This window comes from Abramis brama (assembly GCF_963993115.1).
Source record: "Abramis brama genome assembly, chromosome: 4".
NCBI classification, from domain to species: domain Eukaryota; kingdom Metazoa; phylum Chordata; class Actinopteri; order Cypriniformes; family Leuciscidae; genus Abramis; species Abramis brama.
In genome coordinates this window covers 17,261,844-17,286,258 of record NC_139966.1, presented here as the reverse complement: position 1 = coordinate 17,286,258, position 24,415 = coordinate 17,261,844, and the positions used below count along the sequence as shown (strand labels likewise).

At 34.2% G+C, this 24,415-nt stretch overlaps 2 protein-coding genes and 2 long non-coding RNA genes across 5 annotated transcripts in view; 1 reads left to right on the top strand and 3 right to left on the bottom strand.

Moving 5' to 3' along the window:
• Positions 1-24,415, top strand: part of LOC311081730 (membrane-spanning 4-domains subfamily A member 8-like) — a 352,363-nt gene that overhangs the window by 223,093 nt on the left and 104,855 nt on the right. The gene's annotated exons all lie outside the window — the stretch shown is intronic.
• Positions 1,028-13,201, bottom strand: LOC311082083 (uncharacterized protein; the record flags this gene model as incomplete). Its single annotated transcript, XM_084112827.1, has 5 exons — positions 13,016-13,201; positions 3,685-3,734; positions 3,183-3,245; positions 2,804-2,898; positions 1,028-1,264 (listed from the first exon to the last, which is right to left on the bottom strand). Exons 1-5 carry the CDS (start codon positions 13,120-13,122, stop codon positions 1,028-1,030), a joined length of 552 nt encoding a protein of 183 aa, XP_083968953.1. The 5' UTR covers positions 13,123-13,201.
• LOC311081741 lies at positions 5,014-8,006 on the bottom strand. 2 transcript variants are annotated; one of them, XR_014605995.1, is made up of 4 exons: positions 7,834-8,006; positions 7,639-7,725; positions 7,274-7,435; positions 5,014-5,321 (listed from the first exon to the last, which is right to left on the bottom strand). It is a non-coding gene; the product is annotated as an uncharacterized lncRNA (long non-coding RNA). The 2 variants fall into 2 exon arrangements; XR_014605996.1 differs by lacking the exon at positions 7,639-7,725.
• LOC311081739 lies at positions 8,579-10,686 on the bottom strand. The gene is made up of 5 exons (XR_014605994.1): positions 10,520-10,686; positions 10,028-10,099; positions 9,784-9,887; positions 9,402-9,480; positions 8,579-8,913 (listed from the first exon to the last, which is right to left on the bottom strand). It is a non-coding gene; the product is annotated as an uncharacterized lncRNA (long non-coding RNA).

Below are 24,415 nucleotides of genomic sequence, written 5' to 3'. Positions count from 1 at the left end.
TCGGCAACCCAAAATGTTGAAAGAGCCATATTGGACCAAAAAAAAAAAAAAACATCTGTCTGGAGCCGCAAAAAATTAAAAGCCTTATATAAGCCTTTAACTTAAAACTTTAAAAACTTTATAAAACTTTAACCCTTTCACACGTAAGTTTAAAATATTCTGACTGACCCCCCAGCGTGAGTTTTTCAAGGGGACCGTTATTTAGAATGTGTCACTTTATGGTTTCCATGGTGACGCGTCATTGCGTGTCACGTGACACACCGCAGCAACAACAGAGCTGAATGAATGATGATCTGCTTTTATGTCATTTTTCCTTTTTTATTCAAAATATTCACAAATTTGTTAGATATGGCATGAAATATCTGATATTCCGTTTGTCAAATATATGCAAGTGGAAGTGTTTTGTTGTTTAAACACCTTTATAACGATCGCGTTAGTTGAGCTGTATGCGCGATGGGCGCCGCCATCTTAGTTTGTGCCGCAGACGCAGTTCAGAGAATCGGATCTGTTGGATTTACAACACGTGAATTCATCCACTTCTCCCGAAATACATAAAAGTAAGTGGCTGGTGAACTGGGAGAAGAATAGAGTAAACTTTAAAGTTACTTACACAATGTGTATCTGATATGAATAAAACGTGTCTAATTATAATGGAAAGGATTATTATTGCCTCTTCCTTTAACATCAGTGTGTATTTTACAAACTCTAAATGTAGTTTTTTTTTAGTACTTAAATGTCTGAAACCTAAAATAAACATTATGTGTTTGAAAACACTGAAAAGTTGTGATGTATGACAGCTCTGAGTGCGCCTTTCTCTGGCTCAGCGCCAGCCAACGCGCGAGAACACATTTGAATTTAGCAGTTGATCACGTCATGCACTGACCGTTCTAATCACAACGATGTGATCGTACATGCGAAAGGGAATGTTTGTCATGTTTTTCCTCCTACAGAAATTATATTAAAACAAAAAATATTTTTTCCATTTTCATATTTTTGAAAAAGCTCCAGGGAGCCACTAGGGCGGCGCTTAAGAGCCGCATGCGGCTCTAGAGCCACGGGTTGCCGACCCCCGGTCTAGTGCATAGACATACCCAAAGAGCAGGAGAAATGAGTCAGCCAGAGTTGTGGGACCACTCACAAGTATTTCATCCTCCACGACAATACAGATGCTTTCAGGGCTGAAGAGGGCCGCATCAATGGTGTCATCCGTGACGACTGTCAGGAGAGCCACCGGAGTGTCAGTGAGATCTGGACCATCTGCTGACTATAAAACACAAATAATACAAGAATGAGTTCAGCCCCTCAAGGATACAAATCATGCTAATGATGTCTAGACATCACTGTCACTTAGCACTTAGACTGCAACTAAGCTATATGTTTAAAGGGATACTCCACTTTTTTTTGGAAATAGGCTCAATTTACAACTCCCCCAGAGTTAAACAGTTGAGTTTTACCATTTTTGAATCCACTCAGCCGAACTTCGGGTCTGACGGTACCACTTTTAGCATAGCTTAGCATAGATCATTGAATCGAATGAGTCCATTAGCATTTCTTTCAAAATGACTAAAGAGTTTCGATATTTTTCCCATTTAAAACTTGACTCTTCTGTAGTTAAATCGTGTACTAAGATTGACGGAGAATGAAAAGTTGCGACTTTCTAAGCCTATATGGCTAGGAACTATACTCTCATGTAACTACAGAAGAGTCAAGTTTTAAATAGGAAAAATATCAAAACTCTTTGGTCATTTTGAAAGAAATGCTAATGGACTCATTCAATTCAATGATCTATGCTAAGCTATGCTAAAAGTGGTACCAACAGACCCGAAGTTCGGCTGAATGGATTCGAAAACGGTAAAACTCAACTCTGGGGGAGTTATAAAATGAGCCTATTTCCGAAAAAAGTGGAGTATCCCTTTAAACTATTTTCTTTACATATGCTTATATCTTATGTTAGTTTCACACCTATCTGTTAGCATACTTTTTGTTTAGTAGAATGATTTATACTTAACTTTTCATTTACGTAATTTCTACATGTCAGTTTGCAGAATAACAATTCAAGTAAAACAGGTCCTGGGGGATATTCCAGAAAGGACGTTCAACAAACTCTGAGCCTAACCCTGAACTCTGAGTTAACTTACCCGGTGAAGTGAAACTGAGTTTTCAGTTCCAGAACAGCTGATCTGAGTTAGGTAAATCGACTCTGAGTATGTTAACTCTGAGTTGAGCTTGTGCCTGAAGACTAGTAAAAAGACATCATCAATGAAGCTCCGGTACTGTGATTCACCATGGCAACAGGGGAGAAAACATCAGACATTTTCTGACTGCGGCCATAATAAAAATCACTGACAGAGTTGTAGATGCGCAAATCTTTACATTTTGAATTTAACATCACTTTATTTTATATTAGCTTAATTTAAATCAGCTGAAAATTAAATATAAAAACAGTCTCACGATAGCTCCTCACTTTGGTTTCATTTCACATATTAAAGTAAAAGTTTATTCAGTGGATAATTTAACTTGTAGTAGCTTTTACCACCAAAAGATGCTGTTTTACACCCGAATGAAGTGGTGCTCACCTCCACCTCGTCCGACAGAGGCAGAGGAGCTGGTCCTAGGTTAGGGTTTCCCTCTGGAATGGATAACTCAGAGTTTCCCTCATCTCAGAGTTCACTCTGAGTTGTCCCATAAAATGCTTTCTGGAATACCCCCCTGGTTCTTCTAGAGTTATTTGAGTGATGTGATATATGTTTAAGCTGATTGAATAGCTAGGCAAAAAGATTGATAGTGAGGCCAGTACACTTACATTACAGGTCCTGAAGAACTTGAAGGCATCTTCACGCAAGTACACAGGAAGTGCACGAAGGACGAGGGCCCGTCTCATATTTACATCACGCTGTTCTTAAATAGAAAAAAAAAAAAATCCATTACAATAGTAATTAAACAAATGCAAATTAAAGTCTAAACCATTTCAGGCCTGGTTTGCACTTTTGGCTTTTCCCATTTTTATTTTATTTTAAGTTAAAATGTGTGTAAAATTTTGAACGATGGGGAAATGATTATGCCAACCAGTCGACAACACAAATTAAGTCTGTTCTGCTGCAAAAAAACTAAACATTGTGAATAATTCAGAGTGAAAATCTTTTTGAAAAAATTAAAATTAGTACACAATTTACAAAATTTACCAATTGGCACCTTGTCTGACGGTGAAACACTGACTCTCTGTAGCACTCTTTGTAGTCTGATATCTGTACACAACATGCGCACAAAGATTTGTTAATGTTCCAAAACATTTTTAAAATAATACATAATGATAAATGAAATTTAAAAAAGTGAATATACAGATAAAAAAATTCAAATCTATCAAAAACATTCATTGTAACGTTACACTAATTATAGTAAAAATTTAAGCTAGTTAAAATGAGCTAGTTTTATATATACCTGTATATATATATATATATATATATATATATATATATATATATATATATAAAAGAGAATTATGTGCTTATATATTTGCTATTTCTGTTGTTGTTGTTTTTAACAAAGTATTAATAAAGGGTTCAAGAGATCAACTGTGATCCCACAGTTGAGATAAAAACATTTAAATAAATAGCAAAAGAATGACTGTTGAAACACATAAAATAAAACCAATTGTTAATAACACTCTTTCATAATCCATCCTACCTGAACTGTTCAAATTATTTCGAGATGATCTCACATCCATACACTTGAGCCTACGAAAAAATACAAACACAGGCCTGATTAGCATCATGATAACACTCACATTATGATTTTTAGCATTGTTCGTTTTACGCTAGCACACACATATACACAGCTCGGCAACGCTAAATATTGACTGTGTAACGCAGACACTTATTGAAATTAGTATACTCAAAGTACGCACATGAATTAACGTCGAACAGCAAAAACAACGACCGCCAGAAACCAGCGGGAATCAGGGATAACGTTATGCTTTTGGACTCCACCAGAGAATTCAAAACTCATGGACGTTCCTCCACCGTCAATGTCCCAGGCAAACATGCATTATGGGTAATGTAGTTCATCCAGGAAACCCGCTGATAACGTTACAGAAATGTAATATATGTCAATATATGTAAATTACATATATAATGTTAGTGCCCATGTATGTCTGCTGCATATATGAGAATATATGCAAAATTCATATATGTAAAACACATATACATATATTAAACATATATTTCAAAATATATCAAAAATGGCCGTTTTCATGTAAGTGCCATATATTTTCCCATATATGCACATAAATGTGAAATATATGTAAGACGCATATATGTATACATGCATATATGACGCATATATGTATACATGCATATATGTACTTATTTCTATAGTACATACTTTCACATATATTAGGGATACAAATCTTATATCTGAATGCCTTGAAATTAAATGCCTATAGTTGGAGATTTTGTCTATTGTGTGAATACCAAATATAGTATTTTAATACAATAATGCAGTGTTTTCTTTGTCATTTTTGACAAATACATCCACAAAGTACCATAACCATATGCCACAGCTTTAAAAATGCATCAGTATCACATGCATGTACACTGTAAAACTTTTCACTGTAAATTTACAGTTAAATACTGGCAGCTGGGTTGCCATCCACATACTGTATTTTTACAACACTACTACAGTAAACAGCATTTACAGTACTCCACTGTAATTACCAAATACAGTATATACCACATTTTACATTATTAAACTTGTCGACAGCAATAAATTGTATTTTTACAGGGAATACTGCTTTTATTATTACATAATTAAAATATTATACTTTAAGGTTTCATAAGAGTAGTCACTAGGAAAAAGAAAACAACATTTTCTGGGTTTTAAAACATTTATTTAGTTAAATTGCCTTCTGTGAACATGTTGGCTGAATTACTTTTTAAACATAAAATGCAATTTTAACACTTAACAACAAACAGGTAACAGTTAGCACTTAAAGGAATAGTTTAAATTAGCCCATGATTTACTCACCCTCAAGTCATCCTAGGTCTATATGACATTCTTCTTTCAGACGAATACAATCAGAGTTCTATTAAAAAATGTCCTGGCTCTTCCAAGCTTTATAACGACAGTGAAATGCTGTTTCTTTTTTGAAGTCCATAAAAGTGCAAACGAAATCCCATTCAAAGTCTGCAAGGTTTCGCAGAAGTGAGGACACCTGTAGGCTTACAGTGGTGTTCTTGTTTTGCACAACTTGGCCAGTTTTCTTTGAAGTTACTTGTCCTTTCTTTGTTTTTGATCCACGTTCAGGATTGATGTCAAGAAAGCGTCTAAAAGGCAGAAAAAAACAACAATTAAATATTATTAACTGAGTGTATATATTTTGACAAAGAGAGACAGCACAAAAGCGGTCTAAAACTGAACAACATAAAAAATAAATAAATAAAAAATGCAATGTTGGATGTTGTGAAAAAAAAAAATGCAATGTTGGATGTTGTGATCAATAACTGATATTTTTTCTGCCCATGTAAAATCATCAACTCAATGTGTCTGTTTACATGCACACTGTCAACTAACTATATTTTTGGAAGTGGGGTTGCCAGATTTAAAAAGTTTTATTCTACAACTTTTGTCTACTCATCACCCAGCTCATTAACAATATCATGCCCTCATCAGGTCCATCAGAGTATCAGTGGAAAGGCAGTCTTTAGACTCTCCGTTTATATAGAGCACACACTGCCAGAATCCAGCCCAAACCTTTGTGACAGAAATAATTTAACTTAATTGCAAGCCTTGCAATGTTTATTGCATATATGACAACATGATTTACCAGACTAAAATGCATGTTTGCACCCAAAAATTTAAATTCTGTCATTATTACTCACCCTCAAGACTTTTGTTCATCTTCGGGACACAAATGAAGATATTTTTGATGAAATCTGATAGTTTTGTCCTTCCATTGATATCAATATCATTGCAACTGTCAAAGCCCAGAAAAGTGGTAAAAACATTGGTAAATATATAGCTACAGTGGTTCAACCTAAATATTATGAAGCAGGGTTTCTGCACATTTTTTAAAGTCAAATTTAAGGCTTTTTAAGACCTTTTTAAGACCCGAAGAAATCAAAATTAATACCATGCATTAGGGGTGTGCAATATTGACAAAATATGCCTCGATCGATAGTTTTCTTGATAATAATTAGATAACATTTTACTGATTGTGTTTCTGTGCTTGGTGCCATGGCTTGTTTAGGCCTGTTGACAGCTGACTGACAAAGATATTCATATTTTTCATATTCTATGCAGTGGTCAGTTTACAGCAGTGACAGAAATTAACATTTTTTATTAAGGGGTAATATTTGCCACCTTAAATTGATTTCAAGGGGCATTTTCACCTATATATGGACATTTGTAGATGTTTCAACAAGATATCTTTCACATCTACTGCAGTCAGATTCACCGTGTTCACTCTGAAGGAATCACTCACATGGCTGGGCACTTGTAATGACACATCAAGGATGTTAAGAGGCTAAAAGCAGGTTTAAAACCTGCCCCATTGAAGTCAACAGGGTGCAAATTTTAAAAAGAGGATAACACGGTGTAGGCAACACCGATTTTTGTCGTTGTTCTCTGTACTGACAGCACTCCAAATATACAAAAAAATGAGCTCAATGTTAAAATTGACCGGAGTTCTCCTTTAAGGTTGCACTAGTTACATGGATTATTTAAACAATGTTTTTACTAGCTTTCTGGGCCTTAAAAGTTGCAAAGACGTTGCTGTCTATGGGTGGTTCAGAAACCTCTCAGATTTCATCAAAAATATCTTAATTTGTGTTCTGAAGATGAACGAAGGTCTTACAGGTTTGGAACGACATGAGGGTGAGTAATTAATGACAGAATTTTCACTAATCCTTCAACTGAAAACAACTTGCACTGACATATCTTAAAATATATGACTGCCACTGTTTTATCTCAAGATGCACACCAGTAATGTTTTTTTTTTTTAATGATACATTATTATAAAAGCTGCTTAAATACCCTAATTTTATTAAGGCCTAGACCTGGCTTAAGCTAAGCCCTGTATGGAAACCAGGGCCATATTGTTCATACCAGTAGTCAACATAATAAATACTGTCAAGTCAAAGTTAGTGACACAATTCAGTCTAATATATATATATATATATATATATATATATATATATATATATATATATATATATATATATATATATATATATATATATATATATATATATGAATGGCAAATATGCCAATGACTAACCTCTGAACAAACTCAAGGTGCTGCCTCTTCCTGGTACTGCAAGCTGAAGTTATAGGAGGAGGCAAACAGTGCTGCCAGGCCAGTGATGAAGAGGCTGTGATCCTTCACACACACCTTGATCTTCCAAACTTAATATCCAGCACTGGTTGCTTAGAGATTGACCTGTAATGGAATAAAAAAAAAAAAAAAAAAAGAATAAATAAATAATATTAATAATTAAAATAACTACTGTGGGTTCCACTGTGGTTCGATGTAGTTGTCTATTCATAGTTCTATGAATTAAATTTTTCAACTAAAAATTAAAATTGGTTAGAAAGCTAAAATGCACTGGCATATAATTTTGTTTGTTTTAAGCATAAACTCACTTAATTTTGACTTATTCTTTCAGAAAACAAGACAATTTTTACGTGTCTATTAAATGCTTCTTCATGTAAGAATTGTAGATATCTGGACTGGAAACAAAATAAAAACACTAATTAAGAAAAACATATTTTGCAGTGGGGTGAGTAAATGATGGCTTTTCATTTTAGGTTTCATCTACCCCTTTAATGTTTACATACCAGGAAATAAGTCGTGGACTTTCTGGCAAATGTAGATTGCTGGACATCAGCGATGCAAATTCCTGAAACAATTTTTAAAAAGGACAGCACAACCTTGATCAACAGAACCAAAACATAAAACATATTACAAATTAATGAGATTTGCTGAATAATCTCTACTTATCTGCTTGAAGGATAACACGCCCAGCCGGCATTTCAACGTTGATTCAACGTTGAATCAACGTCAGGGACCAAGGTTGAATCAACGTTGGATTATGATTCGATTTTGCAAAACGATTCAACGTTGAAATCGTGACGTTGTTTCACCGTTGATTTCGTGACGTTGTTTCACCGTTGATTCCGTGACGTTGTTTCACCGTCTTGCAGCAACGTTGAGGTTGAATTGATTTTGCAAAACGAAACAACGTTGAAAAATAATACCTTATATCTTATTTTTCAACATTGAATAAACTATAGATTGAGTTTCCTGTTCACTGTACTCTCTGAAGACATTACGTACAGAAAATCAAAGCAACTGTAATTATGTAACTTGCTATGCATAATTTGCAATACTGCCCTAGACACAGTATCTAATGGGAAAATTGTACATTCAATTACAAACTAGTTTGCAGTTGGAACATGAGTCATGACAATGCTGACTGAATTTGTGATTAACTGTCCATACTGTACAATAAAAAATGTTAACTGTTAAATGACTGGCGGCAATGGCTTAATTAAACACATTAAATAATGAGTTAACACATGCTCAAGATTGTAAAAAGTTTTATTCTGAAAAAACAAGTCTAAAAATACAAAAAAGAAAAAAAAGAAAAACATCTCAAACTTTAAATTGCAGCGTTTTCAAAGTAATGTTAAAAACCTGTAGAAGTAAACATCTAAATGGAATATTTAAAGACAGTTTTTGTTCAATTACAGTAACCCTTAAATTAAACATTTAATATTTAAAGTGTAAAAAAAAAAGTTTTTAAATTCTCAATAAAATGTGACAGCCTTGTGCAGTGCTCCGACAGAGTCCCAGCTCGAGGTCCATTCCGATGCCATCACTTCCTCTTCACTTCGTGCCCGCTGTCTGCTACTATCCTATAAATAAAAGCAAAAACACTGAATACAAAATAAATCATGTATAAGATTTTCACTTTACAGTTCAATTTGTCGGGTAGAAAACAAAGTATACAACACTATCCATTCTAAAACACTTATTTTAATGTATTCAGATGTACATTTACACAAGAAATTCTTCAGAGCCCCAAGGTGGAATTGTAAAAAAATTACTATTACTCCATGTGTCAGTTACGGTTACTATAATCATAAGGTCATGATTTCATCCTTAAACCAGATGAAGAAATCAACAAATTGTGGTGTTGAGCTGAGAGGGTTGAGGTCTGTTGTTCTTTATATCTTTCAATGCAGGTTTATATTGTTTCAACAATTATATATTTCTGATAATATTTGTGGAGAACATTACACTGTTTTAATTCAGAATCCTAACCATACATTGTACTAATTAAAAGTAATTTATTAAATCAAGTAAAATAAAAAAAAAACACAAAAGGCCAATGAATCTGTACCAGAAGTGATAGTGCAATGTAGCAGCTAAAGAATAATCCTCCACCAAATTGCCAGTAATCATCTGGATCCTTTGCGAATCTGAAGGGGGGAAAGAAGAAATTATTCAATGAAAAGTCCATAAAAAGCAGGGTTTTTTTTGTTTATGTTTTTTACCATTCCTTTAAAAATTGATTTAAATTGTAAAAACGTTTGCCATTATAACATTCACACAACATGAACTGAGTTGTCATCTTTGAGACTGTTAGTATTAGCCTACATAATTAAAAATGTAAACATACACTTAAAGCATGGCAATCCCATCAGAAATGTGTATCATAGCAAGGGAAGCACACACAAAAAAGCCAAATGGTACACCAAAATCAAACCATCAAATAATTTTACCTGCAGCCGCATTTATCCTATTTTTGAGGGTCTTTCCCTTGATGGTTTCCAGTGATTAAAGAAAGGACTGATGAAGGTGACATGAATCCACTTTCAGTAAGCCACTTCAGCAGAAGACAAAAGGACAAAAAGTTACTCAGACTTTCTATCAGTAACGTTAAATGTCTTACTTTAAAGATGAAAATCATACTTAATACTATTAATCCCAGTGTAGGTTTTCGAACAGTGGGTAAAATTGACTTACTGTAGTTGGTCAATGGATCTTTCTGTTGGGTGTTCTCTCCCGATAAATAATTTTATTCCAATGCTGCTTGATCTAAAAAAAAATGTAAACAAATATATTTTCAATATCGTTATCAGTGTTTGAAGAGGTTATGTAAACTGAATAAATGACGGTTTTACCACTTTACTCATTCCCACACTTTTTTTTTTACCTCTCATGCGTTTTTAAACTAATGTTAGCTGACAACATTAAACACATAAGTTAACGTTACCAACAGCAAAACACAGCAATGTCAGATGGTACTAAAACTTACATTGAAATACATGCTAATATCGCTACGCTAATGGTGAAGCAGTACAAACACACACACACACACACACACACACACACACACACACACACACAGACAGAGATAACTTATTTATTTTATGAGGTTGCAGTAAACCTATGGCCGTTAACTTAACCGTGTCCCTAAACGTTAGACTTGTTAAGGACTGAAAAATGTTTTCTTACCTGATATCGCCAGTATTTTTACAGACCACGTACGACCCCTTCCTCCGTTCACATTCCAGCTTTTGTTCTTCATTGACATATCAACTCAAATTCGCTCAAAATTTAAGAATTCAACAGGCAGAAAAATAAAATAAAAAAAAATAATCCAGGTCTGACCGAGTAATCAACGCAAGCAGCAGCAGCTCACCGTCACCGACCGAGAGTAATAATAACGGACGTATTTTCAAACATAAAATAGGCGGGCAGAGCCGCGCACATTCTCATTGGACAGTTTCCTGGAAGACAGACAGATTAACCAATCATGCTCAAAGTAAAACGGCGAAACAACCAATAACAATAGTTTGCGCGAGTTAACATAGTGTTGTAGGCTATTGAGTGCAGTCTGTATTAATATTTAATTAATTGGTCAAATGACATGACAGTGTGAATACAAATGTAATAATTCAATGTAAACTGTTAGGCAAGCAGACAAAATGGTAAATTCACACAAAATCACATAAGGCAAAAGGTTTCTGCTGCACTGCTCTCTTGAGGGTGAAACTATTGTTAATAATGATAATAATTGTATTTTAACATATACATTGAAGAGCTGTTATGATAAAAAGTAATTAAATGCTAATTAATTATCATAATAATATGTTAAAAGGCAGATATTTTTGTAGTATGTTGTCGAAAACATTACGTTGTTTCAACATACAGATCTTGTAAAAATTTAAACGTTGATTTATAAGTGTTTTTGTTAACCTTTTTCAACCATTTAGCATTAAACGTTATTTCAAAAATGCACGTCATGCAAATAGCATGGTAAAGGTTGCCTATTATATGAAATGTCGAAGTTAACGTTACTTGGTAAACAGGTGGAACAGTCAGTGAATTGCTTGCGCGGCCACGGTAGTAAACCGCGTTCGCAAAATCAAACCAAATACGTGAAAACAATGTAGAAATGCGAACGCAAAAAATAATAATAACTTATATATTGGCTTACCGTATCACTCAGTTGAACAATTCTCCATCTTCTCAAACTCTAAATCCCACTTATCATCACGCGCAGGTTAGATTATTCAATGACAAATTCTTCCATCCGTCTTCAGGTAACGTTAGCTGCTACCGTTAACGTCGTCCATTTTCTGCTGCGTCACAGGCAACTAATGTTTGAAACACGAACCGAACCTCAAAAAAGCTTTAAAATTGCTCACAGATTCGCAGACATTGTTTATCTTGATAACAGGAATGATTATTTGTTCAGTTGAATCCCGCTGACAAAACGAGTTTGCCTGTTGTAGCTGCCTAACGTTACTGTCTGCTCGCATGACGCGTCACATTTTCTGAATTGAGCGCGAAAGAAATCAATCCCACAATGCAATGCCTTTTCAGTCAGTATGATGGTAACGAATTTCTCAATTTATCAGGACGAAAACAGAAATGTGCTGTATATTTACAGCTGTTCTGTAAAAGATACAGCTTAATACTGTATTATGGAAATACAGTACAATTCTGTAAGAAATTCGTTGTAAATTTACAGTAAAGGGTTACAGTGTATGTTTACATACATTTATTAAATATGTTGAAAACAAATATGTATGTCACATATTTATAATTAATGTTGTCCATATATGTGAGAAACCAATACTATACTGTAATATATGCAGATATATGGTATCATATATGGATGAACTCAAATATTTTCTTCACATGTTTGGACACATAAATGTTCATATATGTTGCAGTCATATATTGTGTTCTCAGATAAGTCAAATATATGTATAGATATATGTTGCAGTCATATATTGTGTTCTCAGATAAGTCAAATATATGTATAGATATATGTTGCAGTCATATATTGTGTTCTCAGATAAGTCAAATATATGTATATATATGTTGCAGGCATATATTGTGTTCTCAGATAAGTCAAATATATGTATAGATATATGTTGCAGGCATATATTGTGTTCTCAGATAAGTCAAATATATGTATAGATATATGTTGCAGGCATATATTGTGTTCTCAGATAAGTCAAATATATGTATAGATATATGTTGCAGGCATATATTGTGTTCTCAGATAAGTCAAATATATGTATAGATATATGTTGCAGGCATATATTGTGTTCTCAGATAAGTCAAATATATGTATAGATATATGTTGCAGTCATATATTGTGTTCTCAGATAAGTCAAATATATGTAGAGATATGTTGCAGTCATATATTGTGTTCTCAGATAAGTCAAATATATGTAGAGATATATGTTGCAGGCATATATTGTGTTCTCATATAAGTCAAATATATGTATAGATATATGTCATGCTATTTAAAATATAAGTACATATATGGCCATATATTACATTTTTGTATGGGCGTTACTCAGTTGTAAAATGAACTAAGTAAGGTAACTTAACGTTAACGCAGTTGTCACATTCAACAACTTCTAGAGTTACAATTACTTGGATTTGTAAATATATTATATATAATATATAAAAAACGTTAGAGTTACTTACCAAATCAGGGCTGATGATAAGACGGCGCTTAAGAAAACGAGGGCAATAAGACTGATGAAAATAACTGAAGTGGTGGTGGTTTGAAGCGGGGGGATAAAAGTGTGCATTCCAAACAAATAAAAAACAAATTAAACTGTGTTCCACATCCACATGGGCTGGCCAAAACTTCCCCGCATCAAAGCAAATTCAAGATGGCTGACTCAGCTTTCCTGAGGGAGAGATAAGACCCACCCACCAAAACGTCATGATGCTACTGTATGGTTCCTAAACTTTTTGAGCGTTCCACACAAATTAGCTCTAAAATACTGAGCCCTATTCAATTTAAGTGACATAAATCTCAACAGAGCTCAACACTTTATAGTTCGGTCAACTGCATAACGACATTTGACTGTTATGACCTTATTAGTTATGAGCTAGTACAACTGTTTGGGATTACAGTGTGACCGTTCCCCTGTTGTTACAGTGTTTTACAGAGGTTTAGGTGTTGCATATTACACATTAAGTTGTGACCAATTTATACTTTATTTTAAGTCCTTTATATGTAAGTACACTGGTATCACAAGGTGAAACTTTAGTTGTAATTCAACATTGTCCTGCTAGTCATAAATACATGGTATACACATAGATCATGGTATACACATACATCATGGTTTCCATAAAGTTTCAGTGTATTCTAAACTGGTAATTATAGTATTTAAGACTGCGTGTGGAAGTGGAAACCAGGGGCGATTCTAGGATTTTCATTTTAGGGGGGCTCAGCCCCCAATGAGGGAAAAAAAAAAGTTAGTTTATGGTCTAATGCTCATTATTAACTAGTTTCATTCATTCATCCATCCAGTAACATGCATATGGCAGGGTTTTAGAATCACTGAGGTCCCAAATGTGAGGTATTTAGGGGGGTTGGGGGGCATGCTCCCCCGAGAAAATTTTGATTTCTCTGATCTACATATGTGCATTTTAAGATGTTTTGAAGGCCAAAAAAATTGGATAACAATAGCTTTAAAACCATGTGCGGGCAGCTGTTTATTTTTCACACCTCATCAGCATCACACTCTTTTTCTCTTTTTTTTATCTTGCTCTGTCTTTTCCCCTCCTAAAGCTGAGCTTTGACTTAGGCTTTTCATTTTTGTCTGTCAGTGAAGAAAGTAAACATAGGGTCAACTGATAGGTTGATTTATGAATAATTTTCTCAGACAAAGCTACCAGGAAAGCTAGGTAACTAAGTTTATTAAATTCATTCACAATATGTACACATTCATTATTGATCTAGGCCTAATACATGGCCGTAGACAGGGCTTTACACTGTAAAAAATTCCTGTAAATTTACATGAAAATTTAACAACAAAATGCTGTTTTCATGTAATAACTGTAAGTTACTGTTTTTTGCAATGCATTATGGGAAAACTTGGTCGCTTCAAATTGCGTGTTGACCAGCAACAGTATTACACTGTTATTTAACAGTATAATACCATATTTTTCCATGCACATGTGAGTTTAGGAAGACATTTTAGTTTTCCTGCATGAGGTCATTTTGCAGCTCTGCCTAGTATTATTTTACATGTAAACTACCTATTACTTTTAAATATTACATTTTAAACATCCAGTGATGTTTTTGTGATTTAAATATGAAGAAGCGACTTTGTTTTAATCCGGAATATACCACAGGAAAGTGAGCCCATTGTACAGACTGTCATCACATCACATTCAAACGGGTAAGCAACTTTTATTCAACTTGCACATTTTCCTTAACTTATCCGAGTAAAAATCCGAGTGAAATTGTGTTGTTGTTGTTTTCTTATGTGGTTAAATTTTTTACGTGAGATTCAAACCATCTGCTGCTGTTATTTGCAACTACCAGTACTCTTTGATTTGATATGTTACCAAGTAGGCCTACGTCTAAATATTAACATACAGTATAAAGATCCAGTGAAGTGTAATTAGATGACAGGATAGCGTGTTTTAATCATGGAAAAGTAACCGAGTAAAACGATAACATGCTTGTGAGCTCGTTAGCATGTACTCAGACTGCATTTGGTTTGTATTTGCAGAAATAGCAGCATAACAGATGGATGGATGGAATGTCGATAATTTTAAGATTTTTCTTTTTAATTAAGACAATTTTTTTAGGTATCTCTTCTTTACATGATTTTTTCCTTGTCATTATAGATAAACTCCTGAAGGCTAACTTTGTAGAGAAGCAAGGACTCATTCTTTAAAGAACTGTGAGTTTGCCTATTGTTTGTTCTATTAACACCTGTATAGTTGTTCACCTAAAAATGGTAGTTCTCTCATCATTTACTTAACCTTATGTTGTCTCTTTCTCTTGGAGGAAAAATTAAGATATTGTTGTGGAGAAATGGTGTCTGTTTGCCCAAAAAATGGAAGACGAATGGGGACCAAACCTTCAAGCTCCAAAAGGAACATAAAGGTACAGTACCATTAAAATAATAGTTCACCCAAAAATGAAAATTAGCCCATGATTTACTTACCCTGAAGCCATCCTAGGTGTATATGACATTCTTCTTTCAGACAAATACAATCAGAGTTATATTGAAAAATGTCCTAGCTCTTCCAAGCTTTATAATGGGAGTGAATGGGCACCATTTTTTTTAAGTCCATCGAAGTCCATCTATCCATCATAAAAGTGTCCCAAATGGCTCCGGGGAGGTTAATAAATGCCTTTTGAAGCAAAGCGTTGCATTATTGTAAGAAAAATGTTCATATTTAAAACTTTATCGACTAAAATAACTAGCTTCCGGCAGATGTCTATACGCAAGTCGACTTATGCCAGTTCAAACAAACAGGGCTGAGCAACCGTGTTCGTCATTACTTTGTGCGTCAAGTTCAAGTGTTACTCTTTCGCCGTAAATCGATGTGTATGGCCGCATGGCGGAAACTAGTTATTTTAGTCTATAAAGTTATAAATATGGATATTTTTCTTACACCATTGCATCACTTCGCTTCAGAAGGCCTTTATTAACCCCTCAAAGCAGTTTGGGACACTTTTATGATGGATAGATGCACTTGTATGGACTTGCCATTCACTCCCATTATAAAGCTTGGAAGAGCCAGGACATTTTTTTATATATATATAACTATAATTGTATTCGTCTAGAAGAAAAAAGACATATACTCCAAGGATGACTTCAGGGTGAGTAAATCATGGGCTAATTTTAATTTTTGGGTGAACTATTCCTTTATCTAATCTAAGTCACCAGTCGTTTCATGTAATATCAAAGATATGAGACCAAAGCATCAAAAACTGGACTCCAATCGCTAGATGTATGGTGAAACAAATTGTAAAAACATGTGACCCATATAAATTAGGCTAGTTTTATCTTTCATTTACTATGACTATTGGTGTTCCCCATTATTGATCCCAATTCTCTTCTTTTCCATTGTAGGGACAAACAGACATTTCATTTCCATTAAAATATCTTTTTTCATCATTGGAGTTTAAATCTGCATAAGGGTGAGTAAATGAGAAAATTATATTTTTTTACATAAACCATTCATATTCTGAATATGTTAGGCTGCCTCTGTAGAAGCAACAAGTAGCACATTACGTTTTTATTTTTTTATTTGCAGATACAAATACTGTCAGTCATCTTAAATTGTTTTCTTTACTTATAGATGTCTGCCAAACCTGCTGACCTTGAGAAAATGCTTGCCTGTGTCTCCTTGTTTGATCCTTCTTGGTAAGTATGTCATATTAGACATGTCTGCATTTTGTTTCTCTAAAATAAAGCTCACACTCCAGACTGACACATAACTTTTGTTTATCAGGATAAGACTCACATTTATGTGCCTCATGCTAGAATCTACTGACTATAAATGTACTCTGTATGATCTCTGCAGTTAATTCAAAGTCTTCAGTGAATTATCCAGTAGTTTTTGGTTAGAAATTTTTAGATAATCAAAATTATACACTGCAAATCATTTTAATAGAAAATTTTCTCCTCTTATTTTTCAGATACTTTATTGGAATAAATCCGGAAAAGAGGACCAAAGCTGCACAGAGAAAAGAGGTGTGTAAAATAACTGGGAAAACTGTGCAGAAAAAGACTTTAACCATCAGTCCAAAAGTATAAAATGCGGATATATATTTTAGAAACTATTTGTTTTGGTATAAAATAATTGGCTAGTGTTCACTGAAGCCTGACTTAAGAGTATATTTGTATTTTATGAACATGTAATGTATGTATGTATGTATGTATGTATGTATGTAGTATGTATATGTAATTATGTATGCCTGTTTTAAGGCATATGGTAAAAGTCTATCTAATGTTGTATGAGAATAAATCTAAAAGTGTATCTAGTGTTGTGTTGTTCTTAAAGGTATTAGCTTTAATAAAAGCATGTTTTAAGGTCATCTTTTGTTTGAGCCATTTGTTTGCAAGCAATTTTCAGTGTTTTTTATTTTAGAATACTAATTTTAAATTGTCAGATTCTAGTAGTGTTACAATGTAAAGATCACATTTTAGAGTATTTTAATACACTTTATAGTAATACACAGTTTGTGTATATGCAGCCGAACACCTGACAGTATTATACTGTGCAGCCTATATTTTCTACAGCACAGTACTGTAATATTTTTTACAGTAATAAACTGTTACCTCAGATTACAGCATTCTACAGGTAAATCTAGCTGCCTGTAGTTTACTGTAAATTAACGGGAAAATGTTTACAGTAAAAAACTGTTGTTTCAGATTACAGCAGGTCCACTGTAAAATTACAGCATTCTACAGGTAAATCTAGCTGCCTGCAATTTACTGTAAATTAACGGGGAAATTTTTTACAGTGTATAATCAAAGAGGTCATAAATTTGAGGTTGTTATGGGGTTAAACATTTTTATTTCTCTGATATGTGCATTTCAAGACGTTTGAAGGCCAAAAAAGGATAAGAAATATATTTAAAGCCCGCTCTCTCCTCATCTCCATCACTCTGTCTTTTTCTCTCAGTCTCCTGATCTTGCCCTGTCTCTAATTCCCCTCCTAAAGCTGAACTTTTTTAATTTACTGAAGGCTACAAATTGTATTATATTAATTCTCAACATGTACACATGCATTATTAATCTTGTGCCTATGAAAACGGCTTTGTTAATGTTTCTTGTCCCCTCACAATGACATAATTACACGTTATATAGGCCTATTTTCAGCTCAAAATGGCGAAAATAGACAAAAGTTTATTAGTTTTCTAATTATTTTTGTCATTCGTTTAACATTTATGACCTAAAAAACTGTCAAATATAAAATGTTTAGTTTAGCTACTTACATCTTAACTCGCACTATAAACTGAAGCGTCAGTCGTGCTGCTAAAATTCCATGTAAAATTCGCGCTCAGCAGCTTCTGTGAACATAAAGCCCGGCTACTTTGATTTGATTGGTCATCTCAAATATTCTGACATTGACGAGAAGTGAAAGACCAATGAGGCTGAGATGAACAAACACACACACACACACACGCCTCTGTTTCTGACCTGCTCTCTGCTTGGCGCTGCTGCGGATTGAAGATGAAGAACATTATTTAACCTTGTCAAAGACGAACAAAAATTTTAGAAGAACAACATTTCTTACTCCAAGTTTTAGGGGTGCTGAGCTCCTTTTTAGGGGTGCTGAAGCACCCCTAAAAAGGGGCTAGCCTCGCCCATGGTGGAAACAACTTGTATAAATACATATTGTTGTTACAAAATGTTTTAAATGTTTACATACGGCTAAAAAAATTAGTGTGGATTACACTTCAGAGCCGAGTGAGTGTCACTTATTCAAAAGATCAATCAACGGGGTCGTTCAGAGAACAACGGGGGGGGCGTTGAAAGATTTTAAAAAAAATTAAAGGGGGGGCGTTCAGGTGTTCATGGGGGGCGTTCACGAGTTTACACCAAAGATCCAGGCAAGACAAGATTAAACTGCAAAATAATTGCCTACAACATTCTAAAATCTGCCAGTTTAATGCGACATGTATGTATTGTTTCTTTTGCAATGACTCTATTATTTTTCCAGTCATAGACCAACGCTCAAGCACTGATGTAGCAGGTTTATCTGTATACTTATGAATTCCACCAAGAATATTCCTTTTTGTATTACTGGGAGTTTTGTCTTGGGTTCATCCTGCCTGCGTGTCGGGTTAGAGCAGTGTGTGTGTGCGTGTGACGTCAGCGGACGGGGATTTGTGCATTGCAAGGCTGACCTCAGTCAGAGCAATGCAGGATTTGACTGAGGTGAGTTCACGTCAGGTCTCTCCGATAACAAAATGGATATATAAGTTGCTGTTATCATTTATTTGTTGACTTATCACCGTGTAAGAGTGCCTATGATGACGAGTGAATCTTGCAGTAGTTTTAATGAACTACGAGCCGCGATATTGTGTTTTTTATATGTTAATTGCAGTCCGGTAGCTGCTGCAGCACGTGTTAAGCTAGCTGTCTGGCAGGCCATTAACATTGCATTGACGTGATGCTATCTTTTTTAGATGCTAACCTGATGCCACACAACACTCACTGGGGGCTGTTCCATAAAAGCCGCTTAGAAAAGCGGGGATTAAACTCCAAAACCGGACTTGAGTGAGCCAAACAAATAAGTTGGGGCTAAAGTGGTTCCATAAAAGGTAATTGAAGTTCACGCAATCTCACTAATTTGATCCAGGTTTATCTAGTCTAGATAATTGCGTGTGCACGCGTTTCTGAAGCAGCCCTAGAGGTCGATCGTGGATCAAATCGATCCACCATCAAACAGCCTATATTTTGTGCTGTTTTATGCGTTTGTGACGTTTTTTTTTTTCCCTCAGTGCAAAACTTACATTTTACAGTTATATTCTTCATCTGTAAATGTTAGAAAGTCGAGCAAATGTATCCATTTTACTGCTAATCTTCATATTGAACGAGCGCCGCTGCGCGCATGCGCGGCAAATAGGAGCGCAATAATTCTGACTAAAATATACATTTATTTAGAATGCTGAGAATTACAGCTTTTAATGCAATAATTTTTTGGATAAAGCAAGAATCCCCAGTTTTAAATAAGTGGTTAGATTTAGTTTCTAGAATGTATTTTTTATATATTATACAATACAATATAATATAATATATTCTTAATGTACTTTACATTATGAAGAGGATAACATGAAATTAAGAGCAAATGTATACATTTTGAAAAGATATGTGCAACTCTAAAATCAAAGAATATTCCATAAAATAAAGGAATATATATTAGTCTACATTAACTACATTTTTATATAACCCTCCCTCCCTTTTATTTCTAGGCTAGTTATTTGTTATTTTATTTATTTGCTTATTTTATATTGAATATTTGATATTCAAATAATATTACTTGAATAACTATTCGGAATTATGTGTCATTATAAGAGTTTGATATAAAAATGTGAATGTTAAATTTTTATTAATATTTATTTATTGTTTTTTGTCTTTTCCGCCTTAAATCATATGTAAAAGTGTCTAACTATGTACTTCTTGGTTATTGTTCTAATCATGTGTGTTGGTGGGTATTATCACAAAAGAAAAAAAGTAGAAGGAAAAATAAGGAATATTTATTGGGGGAAAATATGATGTCTTTAAAGGAACTGTCAATTTGTATAATTGTGTTAAATGTGTTTGAATTGAAAGACATAATAAAGTACATAATATAGGCTATATATATATATATATATTCATCTTACCAGTTAAAATTCATACTGTGCTTTTGTAATTATTTATTTTTTATTTTGTGATTTTAACTTCTGCTTTACAAAGCTTTTTTTTAGATTGTGTTCTAATGTTCTTCTAATAATCATAAACATGTACTACAGCTGCCAAACAAACCAGAGAGAAATGTATTCATAAGTCTATATTGTCTAATTTATCATTGTAGCCTTATTTAAGTTGATTTTCTGTATACTGTGTATGCTATTTATGTTTGGACTAATAATGGTTAATAAAGTCCAATAATGGTATGAGAGAGTGTCAGTGGTAATATAATTTTGTTCTTGTTGGTCAGTGTTAGAGGATCTGTGTAACAACTGAGGCTTAGCCTGACAGTTAGCCTGCCCTGGACCAGGCTAGTTTCCCAGCATAAGTTGCCAGGGTAACTGAGTTTGAAATTTTTTAAGTTTGATTTATGAAACCGAATCTACCAAAAATAAGCCTGACTAACCGAAATAAGCCTGGCTTATACTCTAATCTTGGTTTATGGAACAGCCCCCTGCCATATTGTTTATGACCGCAGGTATGTTTTTTTTTTTTTATGTGCATATTTGTTCGAGATGAATGAATATATCTGTAGTTTACACAATGGTTTTACATGCATGACTGAGGGGAAGTTAATTCTGTGTTTTTATATGCATGTTGGAATTAATGTATGGCTGAGGGGAAATTTACAATGTGTTTTCCTATTGGGAATATCTGTGATATTTTTTGGTATTTGTTTTGATTACAATTGTATGTAGTTTTTCCTTATGGAAAGAGGTTAAATATGATTAATATGAGTACAATCAGAGCAATGCAGGATTTGACTGAGATGCTAACCTGATGCCACGCAACACTCACTGCCATATTGTTTATGACCGCAGAGAATAAACTGCATTGTGACAGCCCGTGCCCCTGTGTCTACTTGGAAACAACCCAGAACACAACGCAGACAGACAAGACGGGTTACACTGACTAGAATCAGCATTCACATGCTCAAAAATGTGTTTCGTGCAACAATCCGGTGGTGGCTAGAATCCAGCGCTGACTAGAATCACGCAGCAGAGGAATGGAAAGTTGACAAGCCATTAAAAACGTGTAGACTTAAGAACCACTTATATATTTTCAATAAATTATGTTCCCATTCATAAATAATGTGTTTGTGACAAATTATGAAATTAATTAAACTAAATTATATTCATAAGGTAAAGGTTCTACATTTTTAGGCATTGACTTATGCCAATGCCTTTGCCAAAATGTTTATTTGTTTACCAAGTAATTTACTGGTCAGGCATTATTGTTCTCACAAGACTGATGGGAGAAAATGACAATTTGATGGATAATTTAAATATATTTATATAAAATAACAGTAACATATTCAACATAAAAGAATGAAATATGGTTAGAATTTACTTCATAACTGTATTACTGTAACTTGTGTTGTTCAAGTTACACAATGTTTGAACCTACAATAATACAAACAAAATTGGCAAACTCATCTGAGGTAGGCTCATTCATAAATAACAGAAGCCAGGACATGGAAACCATACACCATGTAGAATTCAACACTTTAAAATAACATTAAGTAAAATAAAATATAATATGGTCTCTGTATGTGCTATAAGGTTGCCGACCGTTGGATGTAAATAAACATAAATAAAAAAAAGATGAGACAAACATATTTTCAGTTGAGATCAACATAGTGCCACAGATATTATGAATAGAGATAAACATCTACTGAACCCGGAACATCCCTTTGATTATGATTAAAAATTAACTTGAACTACTTGTAAAGCAATGTAAATCATGTACAAAAGACAGTAAATTCGGACACTATAAAGGAACATGAGAGACTGTGAGGATGACAGAGCAAGAGCTGGAAACAAACATCAGTGAAGAATGAAGGGTTTAGTATGTTTACTGCTGCTGTTGGAAACCTTTGTGTGTGTCGTACAGCATCAGGTAGATGGAGGACTCAATGAGAATGAGATCAGTCAACAGCTCAGATCTGAGGACGGAAGACAGAATCCACCTCAAACAGACACTTTGAGAGATGAAGCTTCAACTGACAGCCAACAAAACTGCCATCTGTGCTTCAGTGACATCCATGCAGCGCTGAGAGAACTGACCGCCACCGTTACAGAGCAGAAAGTGAACATCAGAGAACTGACCGCCACAGTTACAGAGCAGAAAACCATCAACAGAGCTTTAGAGACTGAGGGAACAACAGACGTTTATCCTGGAAGAGCTGAACAAGAAAAATGATGGTACCTCACCAAAATATTCACTCTTTTATCAATGATCCTCAAAGTAAAATAACAATGCAGTACATTGCATTATGTAAATGTTAGTGTAAAGTTGAGTGTATACTGTGTAAAATGTGTTATCTATTACAATAAACAGTGTGAATGTCATTTAATCATTATTCTTTCACAGAAATCTCAAATCTTACTCTGAGTCAAGTGGAGTTGAGAAAGGAAAATAGAGGTGAAACTGTGCTTGATTGATGTTGAATTCAGTGTATACATTCTCAGTTAAATAGAGTAATATATCACAATATTGCTTATGTTTTTCAATATCAGACAGAGAAATAGCTTTTTCAGCTTCACTGATGAAATCTGGCCGTGATTATATTGGTCCTTTCACCACTGAAATCACAGTAACTTACAGGAACGTCTTCACAAACATAGGGAATGCCTATAACCCACTTACAGGTAATTATCAATGAAATGAAATGGAGTCATAAAACTTTTTTATTGTTTATAGTAATGAAACCCTTTCTGTTCCATTCAGACCTCTCTGCAGTTGTGTAATGTGTATAAGAGAATTAAATGATCTGCCATCTTTCAAAACTATTACAAAGTGTGCTTGGAAACAGCTGATTCTGTATCTCTTGTTATTTGATTTAGGTGTTTTCACAGCCCCACTGAAAGGAGCGTACATGTTCAGAGTCTCTGTTTATGGTCGTGGTGCAACTGCAGCCATTTTTAAAAATGGAGAGCATGTGATTATAGCACATGATTATCAGGTTCAGTCTAAGGATGAGGATGGGTTTAACTCCTCAAATGGAGTTGTGTTGATCCTGGAGATTGGAGATGTTGTCTATGTGAGACTTTGGTCTGGCAGGAGGATATATGATGACCAGAATATACACAACACTTTCAGTGGTTTCCTACTGTTTCCCTTAAGATAACAGGCTTTCTGTTCCATTCAGACCTCTCTGCAGTTGTGTAATGTGTATAAGAGACACATTGTGTAATGTGTATAAGAGACGTTCAGAATAAACCAATTCTGAACCTTCATGAAGAATCATTAACTTACGAACTTATCTGACATGCCCTGACATTTGTGCTTTTTTCAGTTGCTTATAAACATATTAATGGCAAAGGTGTAATTACACTCTATTTAGCACAAACAGGGCTACCATAATATGTGAGCAACATGAATGTACATGTTTTCATTTTTGAGAGAATAATGTTTATGCATGGTTATTGAAAAAACTAAAAATGAAAGTTTCTGAAATAAGGCCACAAAACACATACTAAATATGTGTCAATAAGACTTTTGACTAATGGATGTCGTTTTTCTTCAAAATGATGTAAAAAATCATCCTGCCTAATCATTCACATAAAACGATACATTGATTTAAATTTTGTTAAACACTTTTAGTTTGGAAAGGCAATATGCAGATGGGGCGTAAACGATATATATATATATTTATATA